Raw genomic sequence first — 20,119 nt, 5'->3', positions numbered from 1 at the left:
TTATCCAATTATTGGGGGTGGGCTAAGGCATGAATGAGATGGTTCCAAGCCCCAAGTAGACCTTCTGGGGCCTTTTTGGAACCCCGGAAAGCACCTCAATGGATAACCTTGACGGGTCGATAAATGTTCATTTAAGGCCAAATTTGAAGGCTATAATACAAAAAATTAAACCATTTTTAGAGATTTTGGGCCTTGCGGATGAAAAATTAAGTGATGGTAGGGAAAACATCTCAGGTTATATTATATTGTTTTGAATCATATATAACCTCTATTTGATCATATTAAGGCCTGTTGTAGCCTTGAGTTAATGAAAGGAGGTGTATATATAATTGGCTAAATTGATCGTTCAAGGACAAAATAGATGGTTTCAACCACCCAAATGGTCTCTCGAGGTCTTGAAAGGATCATGGGAAGCACCTTAACCACTTTCTTTTTCGGGTCCGGAAAAGTAAAAAAATTGTCCAAAAATGAAGGCTATAATCCACGTTTTTGACCAATTTTGGGAATTTTTTTCAAAATTGAAATGGATGTGTGGGGTATCCCCTGGAATCATAAAAGTTATTTTGGAACCATATCAAGTCTATCAATAGGTCTATAAAGCCCAGGCAATGAGTTTAGTTCAATTATGTCTATTACACTATTATGTTGTAGGGACAGTCAAGGGATACAATTCATACAAGAGATGATTTTAATCACCAATTTGACATCCTGGGGTCCTATTAGTAAATTATTTTGAGGCCGTGCTTGAGGCATTAAAGCACTTTATATAAATAACCAAACTTCAGAAATTTTGTCTACTTTGACAGTACAGAATTATAGGTAAGGACTGAACTGCTAAATAAAAAATAAAAAAAAGACAAGCTTATACTTATAAAGGATTGATGAAATGCATACTTAAGATTATGAAGGCCCTACCAAAAGTAGTACAGGAGTTTCTCAAAGAATTTAGTGGATTGTGAGTTTGTAACACTTCTTAATTGAGAGCATCATAGAACAGGCCAAAGTTAAAGACTGTAGAATCTTAACTAGTAGTAATTACAGAAATTCTGAAATACATGATGGCTTGACCCCTTGTCATTTGGCATGAGGCATGATCTCTTAACTAATGACACTTCGTACGAAAACAGAAAGAAAATTAATGAAGAATTTAGAACATCACTTATGCAGCAAACTGGACATTTTTTAACTCTACCATTTTACAAATTATACATGAAAAACAAGGTTACAAATAAGAAGCAACAATGACTTGAATGGAAGGGTTCGGAAAGGCTAAGTGGCTAACCATCGTCAAATCGATGCAAAATCAGGTTCATCTGGCTTTGGCTTTGGCAAGTAGAGGAGGGGTGAGCTCGAAGGAATTCTGTTATATCCGGGAGTGCTACGTCGCAGGTTATGAAGTGCATTGGAAGCAAACCTTGATGCATACATTGCAACACCGAAGCCTGGTGAGCTTCCACCCTCCTTGGCAAGAGCGTATTCTTCAGCCTCTGGTACAGATCTCTCAAGCTTCCTTGTATAGTATCGCCGCCATGCTGCCTGTATGAAACAGGCTGCCCATGTCCTCCACTGTGGTGAATAAAACCTGAATGCATCACAATAGACACAAACATTAAATTTGATGGTCATCTCGAAAATTATGACTACATTTAGTGAAAATTTTATAGTAGTTGTTTGAAATATGACTACCATAATGTTTTCTGGTCATGCATTATACTTGTCTTAAAATATTGGAGTATCTTAAAATCTTTAGCCTCCAGCAATCATGTATTGTCTGATAACAACAAGGGAAAGAGAGAGACTTGCCTAAAGGTGTGTTGGACCTGCTTGCTGTGAAGCCTGCGAAATTGCGAAGCCACAAACTTGAGATCATCAGGCATAAATGCAAAAGCTTGAACTTCTGTCTGACTTTGTACAGTCCTAGTTGAAATGGGAAGACAGGAAAAGGAATATGGATCTAAGGCCCATGTGAGCAACTCTTCTCCACAGAAATCACCGGCTTTGAGGGAAACAGAATCAAAGAAACCAGTTCTTCCCCCATTTGTGCTCATAGACAATAGGCTTCCTCTCATAATAAAGAGCATCTCGTTAACTGGATCACCCTCGCGTACAATGTAGCTGTTTTTAGTATATAGCACTGGCTTCAGATGATCACACATTGCATCTTTTAGTTTCTCGTCCAACTTTGCAAACATTGGAACCTACACAACGCAAAAGTAAATCATGATTGACTGTTTGAGGGGGAAAAACTTTGTTAAAAAAAGTAAGTTGTTCGGAATAAGGATAAATGGCAGATGTACTAACTCCCATAACAAGATCCAAGCCAAGATGCCGCTTTATGTCCATTCTAAGGTCCCTAGGAAGGGAATCAATTACACTTTCTTCACTAACACCTCTAGTTTCTTGCCAAACGTACTCATGATGCCTTCTAATCCTCTCTTTTAAACCCCCTGGCAACAAACGACGAGACATCCATTGCTCTACAGCTTGCTTTTTCTGTCTTCTGTCCTCTTCCAAGCCACCAATTGAAAGCATCATTTGCAGATATTTCTATTCAACAGGATGCATCCAACACAATTACTAATCCTTCATTATAATAAGGTTCAATCATGAAACTAACTAAAGAGGTAAAGACATTTTAGGTACAGAGATAATTAAGTTGAAACACTCAGATGTCTAAAAATAATTGGGTGTTTCAGCATTTCAAAATTTTAGGTACTTTATGATTTTTTAAGTTAAAACACTAATTCAGAAAATCAACACAAGTAACCAAATAGTCATGTTGAGAAACTTGCCTGCATGTTCCCAATCAGTAATGCTAACAGACTTAGTCCAGAAACTTGTGTTGAGATTTTGACCACAAGAGCTGCAATGCAAGAGAAGTTGATATAATATTAGATAAACATATACGAACTTACAAAGTATAACCTTAGCATTTCAAGTAACCTAAACTTGAGCTAATGAACAAGCACAAAAATAAAAACTAACAAAGTATTACATAAATGTAGTCAAAGTTAAAGTGTTAGAAACTCACTTAGACGAAATTCAATAATACCCAAAAACTACTGGATTGATTATGTGCTTACCTAAGGCTCCGAAGGCCCCACCAGAAGCAGTAAGAGAGTTTCGGTAATGTATGAGTAGAATTTACCACTTGTGATCGAAGAGCATCTAAGAATAAGCCATAGTTTTGGTTAGGATCCTCAAGGGAGCAGTACGGACTTTTGCATCCATGTTCCATACAAGGCTTGTGCCAGCATCTTTCCCGCTGATCAATAGCAAACAGATACCAAGATGCTCCAACCACCTGCGGTTTCAAATTATATGGGTGGAATAAACTTGTTAAAAAAGTCTAGTTAGCCAACTATATTCCAATATTATCCAATTCTAACCCATATAAATCTTCTGTTAAGCAGCCTTGAACACTAGCAAGAGTAGCAATATGATCCATGATTTCATGATAAACGAGTTGGTGTGCATCATTATTGATTTTATGCTCATTTCCATTCCTTAATAAAATCTAGGTAAGTTCCAACTATATTAGAGAATAAATTGATTGAATGATCTAATAACTGATGTGAGCAAAATAAGTTCAAATATTTCAATATGAAGTTCCAAAATGGGTTATCCAATTAAGACACAACTGACAATATTTTCTAAAGAGTTCTTGCAATAATTTCTCAAAAGCAGTGAAAAGAAGAGAACTAGAGTGAATACTTACATGGCTTGCTAGCATGTAGAGAAATAAATAGAATGCAGCTCCAGCCCATATGGTATCAGTAACCATGCCGGATGTCCTATGAAAATACTTGTACAAAGGATAAATCCGAATAGCCCTTGGAACATATTGGGTGAAAATCACCAATTTTAACAAGCCCTTCGCCTTCAAAAAACAATCAGCCTGCTTTGGAATAGCATGATAAACTGCCAGCTGAGAGAAAGCAGGGCAAGAAGAAGGATTTACTTAAAATGCTAACCATACTGATCAATGATCCTAATGGACTATCACATTCATTCATAACATTTGGTTCCATCAATCGCTTCCCATCAACTCCGCACAACCAAAAATTTAATAAGTTACCAAACATTAATGGGGCAAACAAAAGAGGCAGAGTAAGTGTGTTTTTAGAAAGTTACCTGCGGAAGGGGTAGTATGGCTAATAAATCTATTATAAAGTACGACGAGAGATATCTTTTAGCTATAGCAGCATGGTCCTTGATTAATGCAGTTCCCCCAAATGCTCGACGAGATGGAGGGACAAATCCAATAAAGAACTGCAAGATGATGTGAAGTAGATAGCACAAATCCATACATGTGCGAAAAATACTTGAAATTCTTTTAAGAATATCATCCAACTTGATGCTTTCTTTCTCTCCATCTATAACTGGGACATAGAAGAATAGTGGATCACAGCCCAAAGCCAAAACACATGAGATTAGAATTATCTTGTTCCATCTATGCACAAAAATATCCTTGGGATCCAGAACTTTCGCTGGTTGATGATAGAGCAACCCGAAGCACAAAGATCCTCTGGATGAACCAGATGACACTCTATTTTCTATCTCTGGTGACGACACTGGTTCCCTGAAAGGCAGTTTTTAACTCAGAATCAATCACAGCAATGTGTAAGCATATATATGGACAATAGATACTAACAAATTATGTACATTGCAGTCATATAGTCATTCTTAACTAACCGTTTATAAAGCAGGCCTGATATCAAACTACTATACAGCTTGAATTATTATTTTCTACCTATTTTGCTAGTCATTTGATGGATTTATTCATCATATAAATATGAACACTCAGCTCGATACTATGGGATTCACCTTCTGACTTTGTCTCTATTGTCGATCACAATTTCAGTAAGCTCCAAATTGCTCAACATTATGAAAAGATTATCCTTGATAAAGATCACTATCTGTATGCCTTGAGCTAGAGATGGCACGAGTGGCAAGCTCCAGCTAACATATCCATCTACAATTTAGTAAAACTAATAATCAGAAACTATAGCAAAAGTATATAATTTTAGACACAATTGAGCATATAAACTCGAAATTTTTGAAACACTATAATTCTTCTATTCCAAAATGGATTGTCACATTACTCATATTTTAATTTTTTTTTTTTCCAGCTTTCTCTAAAATTTACAGTTACAGCACTTGAGAAATGTCACATTGTTAAAAGGAAAGAAGAATGTGGCCCCACTCATCTCTAACTACACTCCCCTAAGGCCTTAATTTGTACCACAAAGTGCCCACTTGAAAATTGTATTAAACACCTTATTTCAAATGAACAAATAGTTCAAAATTATGACTATATAGCTCATAGGTTATGAACATTAAATTCATAGATTATGGAAAAACTATTATGTAGTTTAAAGATTGTGGAAAGTCCATAGAGTTCAAAGATATTAACATACAGTTAAGAGAATGCAAACAAGTACATCTATTTGCTATTGTTGTGGCTTTTTGTTTTTTTGAATCATATGATATATGTTAAGTAAAATAAAAAAATTAGTTAAACCTTATTAAAATCATGATTATTTTGAAAACTGATAACAAAATAGTGAAAATACATTTTTCTTGTATCCCGTTTTTGGTTTTTTGTTTTCAAAAAATTAAAAAATTAAAAACAAAAAACGATATGTGTTCACTTTTTTCAATAATAAAGTCACAGAAAGCAAAGTAATGTGTAAACTTTCCTCCGCGGCTCCGCCACAGAACCACCCACACACCTACCAAAATTATCATATTAGGCAACAAATTAAATCATTAAAAAAAATTAAATTACTTAATCCAAGTGAAAGACAAGAAAGGGGAAAGAATAACATTAATTTGTATTCAACTCATTAAAAAAGTACTACATAGCAAAATATTATAGCAAAACTAGCTAAAAGTAAGGAACATAATCCCATAAGTATTATATAATGCCTAACATTAAGTCATTAACCCGCTATTCTTAAACTAATTATTTTGGAGTAAACTAACCACTAACAATTTGAAGAAAATGTTCCAACAAAATTCTCTAAATCTAGCTTATCATACAGTACTTTTTGGGATCGCTTACTAAAACAAAATAATACTTAAAATAACAATAATCTCACTTTGATCTTCATCATGCATGCATGAATGATTGTATATGAATCACAATTTTATGAACAACGCCCGAGTCAACAACAAATTTCCAATCCAAATCACAACCAGCAGAATATTAATTAGATTATAAAAATAAAAAAAAAAATCACCCTACAAATTTAAAATTAAGGGGTCTAATGTGATGAATTAGGTCAATCTAGGGACTATATTAAATTAAACAAGTAAGAATATAATAAAGAATTAAAGAGTGATATAAAATTATTTAGAGAAGAATAATAGTTTACAATAAATAAATAAATAAAAACAACATATAGTTGCAGAAGTTATTTCTGCAAGAATATATTGAGTAGCTTACAAAAGGTGCAATGACGCTTCAGTGCAGAAATTGTGGAAGATTTGGCATCAAACTCGTCGTTTTGCAACTTGCAAGATCACTACTTAGTTTAATTTTTAAAGAAATTGTTAGAAAAAGCAGTAATTGAAGTTGAAGTTTTGAAAACCAAATTAAGGATGACTCCAAATACTGTATTACCTTATAATAATAAAACAGGGTTGACTCTGCAAAGACTGCAATTAATTATTTAATGGTTAGAGAAATAGAGACCAATTTCAAGCTTGAAATTTTTTTCACTTTTTAAAGAGTGGATGAGTGTTGATATTGTTCCAAATAATTGAGGAAAAGTACTTTCATGTTTCAACAAAAGCTTTTGCTTTTTTAAAAAAAAGAAAGCACAAAGTTTCATACTATGCGGTTGGGTTTATTTGGTTAGGGGTTATTCGGTCGATCAGGCGTCACTCGATCAGTCATGGTTACTTGGTCGGTCAGGAGTTACTCGATCAGTGTTTATATGATCAGTCCGGGATATTCAGTCGGTCAGTGTTTTGGTGTGTGTCAATCACGCAGTAAACGGCTGATGTGAGAGACTCAATAGAGGTAATTGACAATGCATATATAGAGTTATGTAGAAATTAATAATACATACCGTACGAGTTATTTACAATTTAACTAGAATGCGTCATAGTAAATTCACTAAAAAAAAATGTTATAACCAATCGTAATTACAAATACTGAAAGACGGATTGACCCCTTGTTGGTGGTATGAGACATGATGATCTCATGACACTTTGTACAGTACTAAAGTAACAATAATTGCACACATACTGAAATGAAAAATAACAATGATATTGGAGCATCACTTATGCTGCAAACTGGACATTTTCTAATCCTAACAATTTACAAATAATACATGTTAAATATGTTGATTGTTTATGATCTAAACATCAAGGTTAAGAGTAGGAAGAAACAATAACTTGGAAGGGAAGCGTCATATCATCGTCAGAGCGACGTGAAATCAGGTTCAGTTGGCTTTGGCAAGCTGAGCAGGGGTGACCTTGGAGGAATTCTGCTGTTTCTGGGAGCATTACGTCGCAAGTTACGAAGTGCATTGGCAGCAAACCTTGATGCATAAATTGTGACACCGAAGCTTGGTGAGCTTCCACCCTCCTTTGCAAGGGCATATTCTTCAGCCTCTTGTAAAGATTTCTCGAGCTTCCTTCTGTAGTATCGCCGCCATGCTGCCTGTATGAAACAGGCTGCCCATGTCTTCCACTGTAGTGAATAAAACCTGAATGCATCACAATAGACACAATTCACAGATGATTACATACGTTTTTGGCACAACTTCAAAAATGATATTCTTCTCAGGATTTAAGACTATATTTAGACAGAAAGTACTATTGTTTGGTACTGTATGTCATTGAAAGTAGACATACATATCATATGTAGACTTGTAGTGTTAATGACCTTAATGTTAAAAATGTAATAAAAATCAAAGGAAGTACTATTGTTTGGTACTGTATGTCATTTGCTAATTCTCATAAGTTATACTTCTTCCGTTAGTTCTAGTGATATTGCAATAAGATCAAATTACGCATCTCAAAGCAAATTTTATGCTTATGATAAATTATCTATAATTAGTTAATTAATTATATAAGAGTAAAATTTATAAAAAGTTGATATTATGAATTGAAAGTACAATACGGGACGAATGTGTAACACTTCCTTAAATCATTCTTATTGGAGAAACATTTATATTACCATAAGGTCCATAACCTGCAGCCTGCAGGGATATTAGTTTAGTATATGCAATCCTTGTAAATTGGCTATCAAAATTTCCTTATTAACCAAAATAAAGATAACGGCAAAGATAAAAAGAGTAAGAAAAGCATAACAAAGCCTAGAATTAGCTCAAAAATCTTCTTGGGATAACTGTATAAGTAAGGGCCATTACTTCTGATCAGCTCTAGCTAAAAATGCCTACCCATTTAATCCCGGGTTCAATTAATTCAGTCCAAACTCCAACAGTCAGGCCATTTATTTGTTACTACAACAGTCAACAGCATTTTGATATCTTAGATCATCAACTATCTATACAGGGGATTCTGTATGTCTGATCTATATATGCTGTACATAAGAATAACCAATTCTGTAGGATCAATAGAATTATAGTTTGCTTTGTTCTGAGTTCATCTGTCTATTTCAGATATGGGTTTATGGAAACAGCTTCCAGTCTTTCCTCGTTGCCGTTATCAACCCCAACAGGAAGGCTCTGGAATCTTGGGCTGAAGAACAAGGTATTGCAGGTGATTTTAGTTCACTATGTCAGAATCCTGGAGCAAAGGCCTACTTCATTGAGAAACTCAACCAGATTGCCAAAGAGAACAAGGTACTTTGCTCTCTTGGAACGCGAATTTTGGTAGTTTTTGCACAGCACTATTCACAAGGTAATATTGAGTTACCTGAAAAGTTAATGCCAAAAGACACTAAGGCCTATATATCCTTGTGAAAGTAGACATTAGAGCTTACAGTAGTGTTCAAAGGTTAAACATCTAAATCACAGTAAGTCCCGAGTTTAAATGCAAAATTTTGTTTTCATCGATTCCTCCTGTATTGATATTATCCAATACATTTCCTTTCTTGTAGTTGAAAGGTTTTGAGTTAATCAAAGCAGTACATCTTGACCCTGTGCCATTTGACATGGAACACAATCTCTTGCAGTCTTGCCCCCAACTTTCAAGAAGAAAAAGGCCTCAATTGCTCAAGTATTGTAAAGCATAACATTAAATTGGTCCCTAATGAATTGTTCTTACAGGATGTTGATATGTTGTTGACACATTAAATTATACCAAGAACTGAACAATAATGACAATCATATCAAAGCATCAACTCTGCTGCAAATTGGACATCTACTACTGCTTCAAATCGGAGTATTACATTTTACTGCTTCCCTTCAGTGACACAGATTGTAGATTGACATGGATTAACGTGAGAAGATTTGATTTGTACATGTAGACTATTCTTCACTTTGCACTTGATATAAACATACAGAAGGAACTTAAGCAAACTCTATCTGCTGCTTGTCTATACGATTCTACTACACTCATATTACATGCATTGTGATGATCTATATATAAATACTGAGAACTAAAATTTTACTAATTGAAGCAACATTTACTTGAAATGAGAAAGAGGCTAATTTTCTTCGGAAGTGAAATCAGGCTCAGTTGGCTTTTTGGGTCCATAAGTTCAGATAAGGACTAGCCAAGCTCAATCCACTACAAAAACAAGTTTAGACAAGGGTTTTTCAGGTGACTTGAAACAACAAAGCCTTTTTTCCAAGGATACTGCATTTGGCTATGTTGTAATTTGTAAACCTATATTGAGCTCTTTTTCTTAAACCACTGCAGGCTGCTTAAAATGAAGACAAGCAGCGTCCAACTACCAGTTATAATGAGATGGTTCCAGGCACCAAATAGACCTTTAAGGCCCCGGGAAGCACCTCAATGGATAACCTTCACGGGTCCATAAATATTCAGTGAATGCCAAATTTAAAGGCTATAATACACGAAATTACACCAATTTTAGAGACTTTAGGACTCATTGAAAAACCAAGTGATGGTAGGGAAAAAATCTCGGGTCTTATTATGTTGTTTAAAACCATATATGACAGCTATTTGGTCACATAAAGGCCCGTTGTAGGCTTGTAGCCTTGAGTTAATGAAAGAAGTTGTATACATAACCGGCTAAATTGATTGTTCAAGAGCAAAGTTGATGGTTCCAACCATTCAAATAGCCTCTCAGGGTCTCAAAAGGATCATGGAAAGCACCTTAACCACTTTCTTTTCCAGGTCCAGAAAAGTAAAAAAATAGTCAAAAATGAAGGTTATAATCCACGTTTTGGACAGTTTTGGGACATTTTTTCAAAATTGAATAAATGTGTGGGGTATCCCCCATAGTCATAAAAGTTGGTTTGGAACCATATTAGGCCTATAATAGCTCAGAACAATAGGCATGTGCAGTCAGATTCTGAAAATAGTGTATCATGCTCTATTAGTCATATGATAGCTCTCTTTCCCCAAAAAAAAAAAAAAAAAGGTTATATGATAGCTCAGAACAGTAGGCGTGTGCTGTCAGATTCTGGAAATATTGTACTAGCTGAACAAGTATATTGCATAAGATTGAGCAACCAATCTTAACTAAGGCCTTGTTCTCTTCAACTAATTTTTATTGAGCAGAATTGTTGTCGCTAATTATACTCACACTGTATATAAACATCTTTATTACAGAGTAGCATAATTATATATCCCATATAGTTGTTGCAATTACTGATATTTACCGACTAATTTGCTTACGGATCAACACTGAAACATGGCCACAAACAATCTGATTCTGAACTTTGATGAGATGGCATATTTTCAATTGTGACTTTACAGAGTTGTTCATGTTTATTCATCAAATATTTTGGAGTCTGCAACCAAATTAAAGGATGCAGGTGTTTTAAATTTCACCTTACAACCCCAGCTTGATTGTCAATCATTGGAGCAGCTAGCTGCAAACTGCCTGACAAGACTAAAGATTATCCAAGCTGGCTCGGGTTTGCTAATTGAATTCACTTATAAAGCCAGATATAACAACCAACAGCTACAAACTGCAACATATTCACCCCCAAGTTAAGCATTTAATACTTTAAGACCGCGTTCTACAGCAGACTAGAGTTATCTATAAGACTATGACATTACCATTTTCTACTGATCATGTTGGCTGGTTGAAGGTACAAATGCTTTGCCAAGAAGGAAAGTTTATACACACAACAATGGATGTTTAGAGGACTTTATTAATTAAAAAAATTACATTAATGTTTAATTGTTTTTTCCCAATAGTCGAGGTTAACAAAAATAATAAAAGGGATTACTGTTTTGCATCTTTACTATTACAAATAATATATTGGTGCTAAACTGCTAATATTATCTTGAGATCCATGTGAAATCAGGCTTAGTTATCATTTGCAAGTTGAGGAGGATGACATTGGTAGACATCTGGCTTTTCCGGGAGTAGTATTATGTTGCAAGTTACAAATTAATTGGTGAGCTTCCACCTTCTGCAAGAGGGTATTTTGCAGTCTTTTGTAACGACTTTCAAAGCTTCCTTCTGTAGTACCGCCGCCATGCTGCTTGTATGAAACAGGCTGCCCATGTCCTCCATTGCTGTGAATAATACCTGAAAACATCAAATTCACAGGTATGAGTTTCACACGAAATTAGACGTGAAAATTACGTTTCATGTCTATATGTATACATTTAGGAGAGAATTTGGAAGAATTTCATATGACTATCTTTAAGACAAATCAAGTTAAATCTTATAGATATATAAAAGTTTATTTTCATGGGCATACATTCCGCTTAGAAAAATTTCTTGAAACCTCTTTAGGCTGCCTAAATACCTTCAGCAATCATATTATGTCAGACCATGTAGAGAGACTTGCCTGAAGATGTGGCGTAGCTGCCTACTGTGAAGCCTACGAATCTGCGAAGCCACAAATTTCAGATCATCAGGCGTTAGTGCAAAGGCCTCAACTTCTGTCTCACTTTGCACAGTCCAACTTGAGATGGGCAGATTATTGGAAGAGGAGCGTGGATCTAGGGCCCATGTGAGCAACTCGTCTCCACAGAAATCACCAGCTTTGAGGACAGCAGAATTAATGAAACCAGTCATTCCACCATTTGAATTAATACTCAATAGACGTCCTCTCACAACAAAGAGCATCTCATCAATTGGATCACCCTCGCTTAAAATGATGTTGTTAGCAGTATAAAGCACTGGTTTGAAACGGTCACACATTACAATCCTCAGTCGCTTGTCAATGTTTTCAAACAAAGGCACCTACAAGGCAAAAGGCTCCACGTAAAACACGATTGAGGAAAAATTAATAAGAACGCTTTGATTGTTATAATTAATAAGGTGAAAGTTGAGCAGAAAAGGAAAAAAAAAAAAAAAAAAAAAAACTTGGATTGTATTATAAAACACTTGGGAATAAGGATAAATTGCAGATGTACTCACTCTCTTAATAAGATCCAGGCCAAGATACTTCTTTATGTCCATTCTCAGGTTCTTAGGAAGGGTATCAAAGACACTTTCTTCATTAACACCTCTAGTTTCTTGCCAAACATACTCATGATGTCTTCTAATCTTCTCTCTTATATCAACTGGCAATAGACGACGAGACATCCATTGCTCTATAACTTGCTTTCTCTCTCTTCTCTCTTCTTCAATGCCACTTATTGAAAGTATCATTTGCAGATATTTCTATTTAACAAAACCAACACAATTATTAATCCTTCATTAGTGACCAAGCTCCAATTATTGGTTTGTGCACCTGAATTGAACAACATGATAGGTAAACTAAAGTATAAAGAAGACTAAAACAAAACATCATAAATCCTAAAAGAAGGATTAAAAGAGGAAAAAATGATCCCCTATGAAACAAATAACATATAGTTTGAAAACCTAAAGAACTTTTCAAATTAATAGTCAAAAATTCATGTTGATAAACTTGCCTGCATGTTCCCAATCAGCAATGCAAACAGACTCATTCCAGCAACACAAATTAACGTAGCAAATGAGTTCTCCCCGAAAGAAGTACTACTTGTTTTGAGATCTTGACCACAAGAGCTGCAAGAGATGATAGAACATTAAATAACTTACAAAGTATAGCCTTAGCATTTCAAGTATCTATATCCTAAACTTGAGCTAAGGACAAGCAAAAAACACCTAAAATCAATTACAAAACACAAGAGATTGACATATATATCAAAGAACATAGACTGATAACAAACACGCGACATTGGCTCTAGGCCTCTAGTGCCATTAACACTTGTGATCAGAAACAGCCAAAATTCAGAATTATAGCAGTTACCCTTGTGATAAAATACTCATGTTGTTGCATTTGCATGTATGCATTACATTTGGGTATGGCTGAATAACTGATGTGATTATCTACTGTTTGGTACAACTCGCTTTGGTTAGTGCTCAATTTTGTAATTGTCTTAAATGAGATAATACTTTTGTCACACACATTTTTAAAGCTGGCTTAAATCCGCTTTGTTTAATCACATTGACGGCCCAATAGCCCCAATTAGTAAACAAGCGAGTAAAACGCTAGCACTTAAATGAGCAGTCAAGAGAGTAGACATGGAACAATTAAGAAAGGATAACATTGGATGTTATAACCATCAACGCAATTTAGGAAGTGCTATATTCACCTAATTTTCACTTGTGTAAACTTAACTTATCCTTAGTTTTAAAAAAGCTTGCCCCAGACTCCCCTAGGCACAAGGCACAAGGCACAATAAGGCTCCACAGCTGGCGCCTTAGCTCTGCGAGGCTCAATGAACTACAAAAGGCATTAAGGCACACACCTATGCGCTTTTTTTCCAAGTGGCTTCTTGCGCCTTATATTGTAAGGTATCAATAGCTGATGTGTAAGATACTTTTTTTATAATAAAAAAAAAACCACCACGAGACTTTGTGATCGACTAGCAAGATACTTTTTCCCCCAAGACTAATTGAATGATACTCAAAAACTATTGGATTGATTGAGTGCTTACCTAAGACTCCGAAGGCCCCACCAGAAGCAGTATGAGAGTTTTGATAAAATGTGAGAAGACTGTACCACTTCTGATCGAAGAGCGTCATAAAATAACCCATAGTTAAAGAAAGTAGAACCTATGATTTGGTCTGGATCCTCAAGGGAGCAGTACGAACTGTTGAAGGAGTAGTTTAATCTGCTTTCATCTTTGCAATATGAAAACACATGATAGCATCCTGGTCCCATACATGACTTGCGCCAGCATCTGCGCTGCCGATCAATAGCAAACAAATACCAATATGCTCCAACCCCCTGCGGTTTCAATTTACGGTGGGATAAAATTATTAGAAAAGCGGCAAAAGCCTAGTTAGCCTAAGACAGATTTGACACGAATACAAACTCTTACAGCCAAATGGCCAGACTAAGTATCTAAACAAGCACCAAATATTATGCTGCAAAGGTTACCAAGATGGTTCTTTCCTATGCTTAGAGTGGCCTCTTGCTTCAGAAACTATATTCATGCAAAGTAATGAAAGAGAAAATCAAAGGAAGTTTCATACATCAAATTATAGTTCTTTTTCACAGCATCATTCCAATATTTCTGTTTTATTATCCAATTCCAACCCATATCTCCTGTTAAGTAGCCTTGAACACTAGCAAGAGTAGCAACACGGTCCATATATGATAAACGAGTTGGTGTGCATTTTTATTGATCTCATGCACATTTCCAATACTTAATAAATTTTAGGTAAGTCCCAATTTTATTAGAGAGATTTTATTGATCTAACAATTGATGAGACTCATGAGAGCAAATAAGCTCAAATATCAATTTTAAGTTCCAAAGTAGATTATCCAACTTTAGACTCACAATGACAATAAGTTCTAAAGAGTTCATAATCTTCATATAACTATATAAGTTGCAACTGAGTCTAAAAAATTATTATTGACTTGTTTGCCACTTATTAAAAAGAAAAAGAAAAAATTTCTAAAAAGTACCAATAAGTTCTCAAAAGCAGTGAAAAGAAGAGAGCTAGAATTAGTACTTACATGGCTTGCTAGCATGTAGAGGAACAAATACAAAGCAGCTCCAGCCCATATGGTATCAGTGATCATGCCGGAGGTCCTTTGCATATACTTGTACAAAGGATAAATCCGAATGACCCTTGGAACATATTGGGTGAAAATCACTAGTTTTAACAAGCCCTCCGACGTCAAAGAACCATCAGCAAGATTCGGAATGATAACATAAACTGCCAGCTGAAAGAAAGCAGGGGAGAAAGAAGGAATTACTTATTTACTTAAAATACTAAGACCAAGTCATCTCTAGTGAGTGTGTTTTAGAAAGTTACCTGCGGAAGGGGTAGTATGGCTAATAAATCTATTATAAAGTATGAAGATAGATATCTTTTAGCTATAGCAGCACGGTCCGTGATTAATTTAATTTTCCCAATCACTCGAGAAGATGCAGAGACAAACCCAGTATAGAACTGCAAGATTATATGAACTAGATAGCACAAATCCATAAATGTGCGAAGAATACTTGAAATGATTCTGAGACTATCATCCAACTTGATGCATTTTTTCTTTCCGTCTATAACTGGAATGTAGAAGAATAATGGATCACAGCCCAAAGCCAAAACACATGAGATTAGAATTATCTTATTCCATCTTTGAACAAAAATATCCTTGGGATGCAGAATTCTTGCTGGTTGAGGATAGGGCGACCCAAAGCACAAAGATCCTCTGGATGAGCCAAATAACGCTTTACGAGTATTTTTTATTTCTGGTGACAGCACCGGTTTCCTGAAAGACATAATTTTCAGTCAGAATCATAGCAATGTGCACGCATGTATGGACAATAACTGCTAACAGATAAGATATATTGCGGTCATGTAGTCACTCTTACGAGTTTTATCTAACCATTTATTAAAACAACCTGGTATCAAACTACTATACAACTTGAATTATTATTTTCTACCTATCTTGCTAGTCATTTGATGAATTTATTCGTTGTAGAAATATGAAAAGTCAGCTCAATACTTTGAGATTCACCTTTCTACTTTGTCTCCATTGTCGATCACAACAATTTCAGTAGGCTCCGAACTGCTTGACATGATTAGAAGTTTATCCTTGATAAGGATCACTATATGTATGCCTTGAGCTAGAGATGGCACAAGTGGCAAGCTCCAGCCAACATATCCATCTACAAGTTCAGCAATTTAGTAAAATTATTTATCAGTAACTGTAGAACGGTATGTTATTCTAGACACAATTGAGAATATCAGCTAGAAAATATTGAAACATTATACCCTCTATCCAAAATGGATGATCATACCACTCCCATATATTAAAATTGTTCCAACCTCTTACATAAAAATGTGGTTAAGGGAAAGAGATATGCGTCTCCATTCGTCACTAACTACACTCCCTTAAGGCCTTGATTGTACCAACAAGTGCCCACTTGAAAATTATACTCATTACACACTTGTTTCTGAATGAACAAATGGTTCAATATTATAAATATATAGCTCATAGATTATGAACATTAAATACATAGATAATAGAAATACTATTGGAAAAATTGGTTTTATAATTCTCAACTTTGGCCGATTAACATTTAATCTCAACTTTGTGATGTTTTTTAACATTCCGAACTTTTGAGGGTATTTATTTTATCCTAGATGACCGGTTACATGATGAAAGGGTGTTTATATTTACTCCCTGTGTCCCCAAAATTTCAACCCTTTTGGCTTAATTTTAGTCCTAAAATGATCGACCCATTTGCATTAAAATACCCACCAATTCATAACAATATTTGTGCAAAATTAGCTTTCTCGTATAAAATTTTGTTTTTTCACGTATTTTTAATGCTTTATCTCTCTACTTTTTTACAAACCCCATGTAAATTTATCTTTCAAATATGTTTTTAGTTTTTTTATTTAAGTTTCTTAATAACTGCGAAATCAACCCTATATTATCTTTTTGACCACCAATACCACCATTTGACCACTCCCAAGACCACCCTTAAACAAAGTTTTAGCGGGTGAGGGAGAGGGAAAGTCAATGGGGGTGCACATCATGGTATGCTTCAAATGTAGCAACAGGAACTATACTGCAAAAACAAAAAGAATGACACACAAGAATATTATAATGGTGGTTTATTGCACCCAAATTAATTAACTACTTAATTACATCTACAGTGTGTTATACTTTATAGCCAATTGTATGTTATAAATTTCTATTGTCTAAATCAACTTGATTTGATGAATCTAACCACCTTTATTTTGACTAACAAGACCTAGTCCTACAGTCCTACTAGAATAAGAAAACTACCATAGCTCTTATTACGTAAATAGGAAACTATGAACTTCAACAATAAGAAACTAACTTCCTCCTAAATCTCCTAACATACTCCCTCTATTGTAGAAATGCCAAATATTAAGCTCAAAATTATTATCTATGTATTTTAAAAACTATGAACAATAGCATTAATCATTAATCTTTTCTTTAAAAAAAAGCTCATCCTAGTTTGATCTCGGATGTTGTAGGTAACCCAAATTCCATAAGCCCACAATTATAATGATGGTGATTATTTACGAGCATATGACATTCTCTAGGATAATTCATGATGTTAGACATTACGAAACTTATAGTCATGTGCTTATTAAAAGATTCATGATTCTCTAAAATGAACATATGACAATCTTTAAATACAGAGTAGAAAAGAAGGTAAGGACTAAGAATATATTAATTACTGTATCAAAGTGACCAACATATAGGAGTAGTACTGTAGTAGGATCCTTTTTTAAGAAATACTTCCTCCGTTTATTTTTAGTTAACACGTTTCTTTAGTCACATTTGCCAATGCACAAATTCAATCATTAATATCTTTAATTACCGATAAGTAACAATTATAAAAAGTTAATATTTTGAAATATACATTGTGACGAATCTAACAAGATCCCACTTGATTATATTTTTCTTCACATATAAATCACTTAACATGGTCAAAGGGAGGTGTGTAAATGTGCTAAAGTCAAAACGTGTCAACTAATAAAAAACGGAGGTAGTAAGAGACACAAAGAGAGGAAAAATGTAGTAGTTGGACACTAATAAGACCTAATAATTGAGCGCCCACATGTTCTATCTCTCCTCCAATTCCAAGTAGCCGCCCACCCAGCCCATAAGTAAATGTTCATATTAGATGACAAGCATTTCAAAATTTTTGATGTACAGTACTCCATACACTTTATTTGACCAACTCATAAGAGTACTTGGTTTGTAATAATTGCAACAGTAAAGAGGGCACAAAGTTTTAGGATAATTATAAGGTGGGAATCAAAAGGAGAATATCATAAACGACACGTTTAACTTTTTTTCACTATTTTTATACTATATTTAACCATCAATTTTTTTTTTTATAAGGTACTCAAATTACCGTATCATGAAATATATTGTTAATGTAAAGTTTTACAATATCAATTTTTAAATTTTTTTTTACTAAGGGTGCGTTCTATTCACCTGATTTTTACTTATCCGAACTTATCTTAACTTAACTTAGCTTATCTGAACTTATTAACCCTTATTAAAACTTATTTTAGTTATAAATTAAACTTGTGTAGCTCTTATTAACTCTTATCACAACTTATCTGAACTTATCCGAACTTATTTTTCCTGAACTTATCTTATCTGAACTTATTAACTCTTATCTGAACTTATCAACCCTGAAATAAGTGGAAATAAGGTGAATAGAACAGTGCCTAATATAAATGTATAATCTTTTATTTATATTTAAGGTCAAACTAGTGCATTAACGTGTGTATCATCGCCAAGTTTGACTAGAATAGATGGATATCAAAAAATTACAAATTAATTATATACACATTGTTACAAATCTAACAATACTCCACTAGATATACAAGTATATTTTTTCATTATTAATTATTGTACATATAAGTTAATTTTTGTTAAATCAGACAACCAATCATGAAAAAAAAAAAGGTTCAAATCACATATTTCAGGAAAAATCAGTTCGTTATTATGTAGTTTATTACGAAGTATAAATTATAATGTAGTTTTTGTGTACAACAACAGATTATCAATCCAAATCACGCCCAGTAGCAGATAAATGGTTCACTCAACAAAATTTCAATTGCGGTCCAATGTGATGAATTAGTTCAATAATACTACTCTTCTCTCTCATCATCTCTCTAATTGTTGTTACTAAATTATTTAATAGGAGAAAAAAAATGCTACTGATTAACTAATGAATAAATAAATTAATTAATTAAACAAAGCAAAACAGAACAAAACAGAGCATACGAATTAATAATTGCAGGAATAAGCGAGAATATATTGAGTAGCTTACAAAAGTTACAATGACGCTTCACATCAGAAATTGCGGAAGATTTGGCAGCGAGCTCATCGTTTTGCTAGATCACTTTTTAGTTTGGTTTTTAAAGAAAAGCAGTTGTTCAAGTTAAATCTTTGAAAACCAAAATTACTACAAGTATAAAACCTTGAAATACAGCCGCCAGGTGTTGACTCGGCAAAGACTTCAGTATACTTTCAAATTTTTTTTTTTTATTTCTTTTTATTTTATTTATTTATTTTTTTTTTTTTTTTGTTAATGCATTGCATTTATACTGATTTAGAAAAATTTATTTGTTTTAATAGGAAGTGGATAGTTGGATGATTAATTTAATTTAATAAAGAGCGTGTGGGATAGGTTAAGTGGTTACACCTTTTCTTTTTGTGTGATAAAATATTTCGAATTGAGTAACCCTATAACATTGGGGAAAAAAAGGGTGTAATTATATAGTAGCACACAATGACTCTTAGCTAAGGTAAATATGGAATCATGGTCAAATTTATACCTCCATCTCCAAGAACAATTGCTACAAGACCACATAGGGGGTATAACATAACCTAGTTGGATCACATTCAATGTGTTGTGCCTCGGATTTGCCCCACCTCCAACAAGTAACAACTGTTTATAAGTTTGATAAAACTAGCTGATTATACCTATAATTAACCCAATAGTAACAGTCAATTCACAATTCCTAACGTTTCATGCATATGCAATTTATACATATGTG

At 34.3% G+C, this 20,119-nt stretch overlaps 2 protein-coding genes across 2 annotated transcripts; both read right to left on the bottom strand.

Annotated features, from left to right (window-relative positions):
• Positions 1-900: 900 nt before the first annotated feature.
• On the bottom strand, positions 901-6,654 carry LOC145584485 (cyclic nucleotide-gated ion channel 1-like). Its single transcript, XM_081641319.1, has 9 exons — positions 6,452-6,654; positions 4,828-4,975; positions 4,135-4,582; positions 3,719-3,928; positions 3,084-3,304; positions 2,761-2,863; positions 2,302-2,547; positions 1,804-2,198; positions 901-1,582 (listed from the first exon to the last, which is right to left on the bottom strand). The coding sequence occupies exons 2-9, from the start codon at positions 4,884-4,886 to the stop codon at positions 1,288-1,290; spliced, it is 1,977 nt and encodes a 658-aa protein (XP_081497445.1). The 5' UTR covers positions 4,887-4,975; positions 6,452-6,654; the 3' UTR covers positions 901-1,287.
• Positions 6,655-11,250: 4,596 nt separating this feature from the next.
• On the bottom strand, positions 11,251-19,519 carry LOC145585783 (cyclic nucleotide-gated ion channel 1-like). Its single transcript, XM_081642495.1, has 9 exons — positions 19,390-19,519; positions 16,074-16,224; positions 15,371-15,824; positions 15,069-15,278; positions 14,041-14,333; positions 12,991-13,105; positions 12,494-12,739; positions 11,919-12,316; positions 11,251-11,653 (listed from the first exon to the last, which is right to left on the bottom strand). Exons 2-9 carry the CDS (start codon positions 16,133-16,135, stop codon positions 11,572-11,574), a joined length of 1,860 nt encoding a protein of 619 aa, XP_081498621.1. The 5' UTR covers positions 16,136-16,224; positions 19,390-19,519; the 3' UTR covers positions 11,251-11,571.
• Positions 19,520-20,119: the final 600 nt, after the last annotated feature.

Source organism: Chenopodium album, chromosome 16 (assembly GCF_948465745.1).
Source record: "Chenopodium album chromosome 16, dcCheAlbu1.1, whole genome shotgun sequence".
NCBI lineage: Eukaryota > Viridiplantae > Streptophyta > Magnoliopsida > Caryophyllales > Amaranthaceae > Chenopodium > Chenopodium album.
This window is presented reverse-complemented; position numbering and strand designations above follow the sequence as displayed.

Bases quoted from the DNA above. Each gene is read 5' to 3' on its own strand.
- LOC145584485 (XM_081641319.1), bottom strand. From the start codon at position 4,886: ATGTTGAGCAATTTGGAGCTTACTGAAATTGTGATCGACAATAGAGAC. The intron at 4,583-4,827 runs GTGAATCCCATA...ACTGCCTTTCAG, and splicing joins AATAGAGACAAAGTCAGAAG to GGAACCAGTGTCGTCACCAG. The intron at 2,548-2,760 runs GTGTTGATTTTC...CCTGTTGAATAG, and splicing joins ACATGACTATTTGGTTACTT to AAATATCTGCAAATGATGCT.
- LOC145585783 (XM_081642495.1), bottom strand. From the start codon at position 16,135: ATGTCAAGCAGTTCGGAGCCTACTGAAATTGTTGTGATCGACAATGGA. The intron at 13,106-14,040 runs GTAAGCACTCAA...CATCTCTTGCAG, and splicing joins TGGGGCCTTCGGAGTCTTAG to CTCTTGTGGTCAAGATCTCA. The intron at 11,654-11,918 runs GCAAGTCTCTCT...TGATGTTTTCAG, and splicing joins CAGCTACGCCACATCTTCAG to GTATTATTCACAGCAATGGA.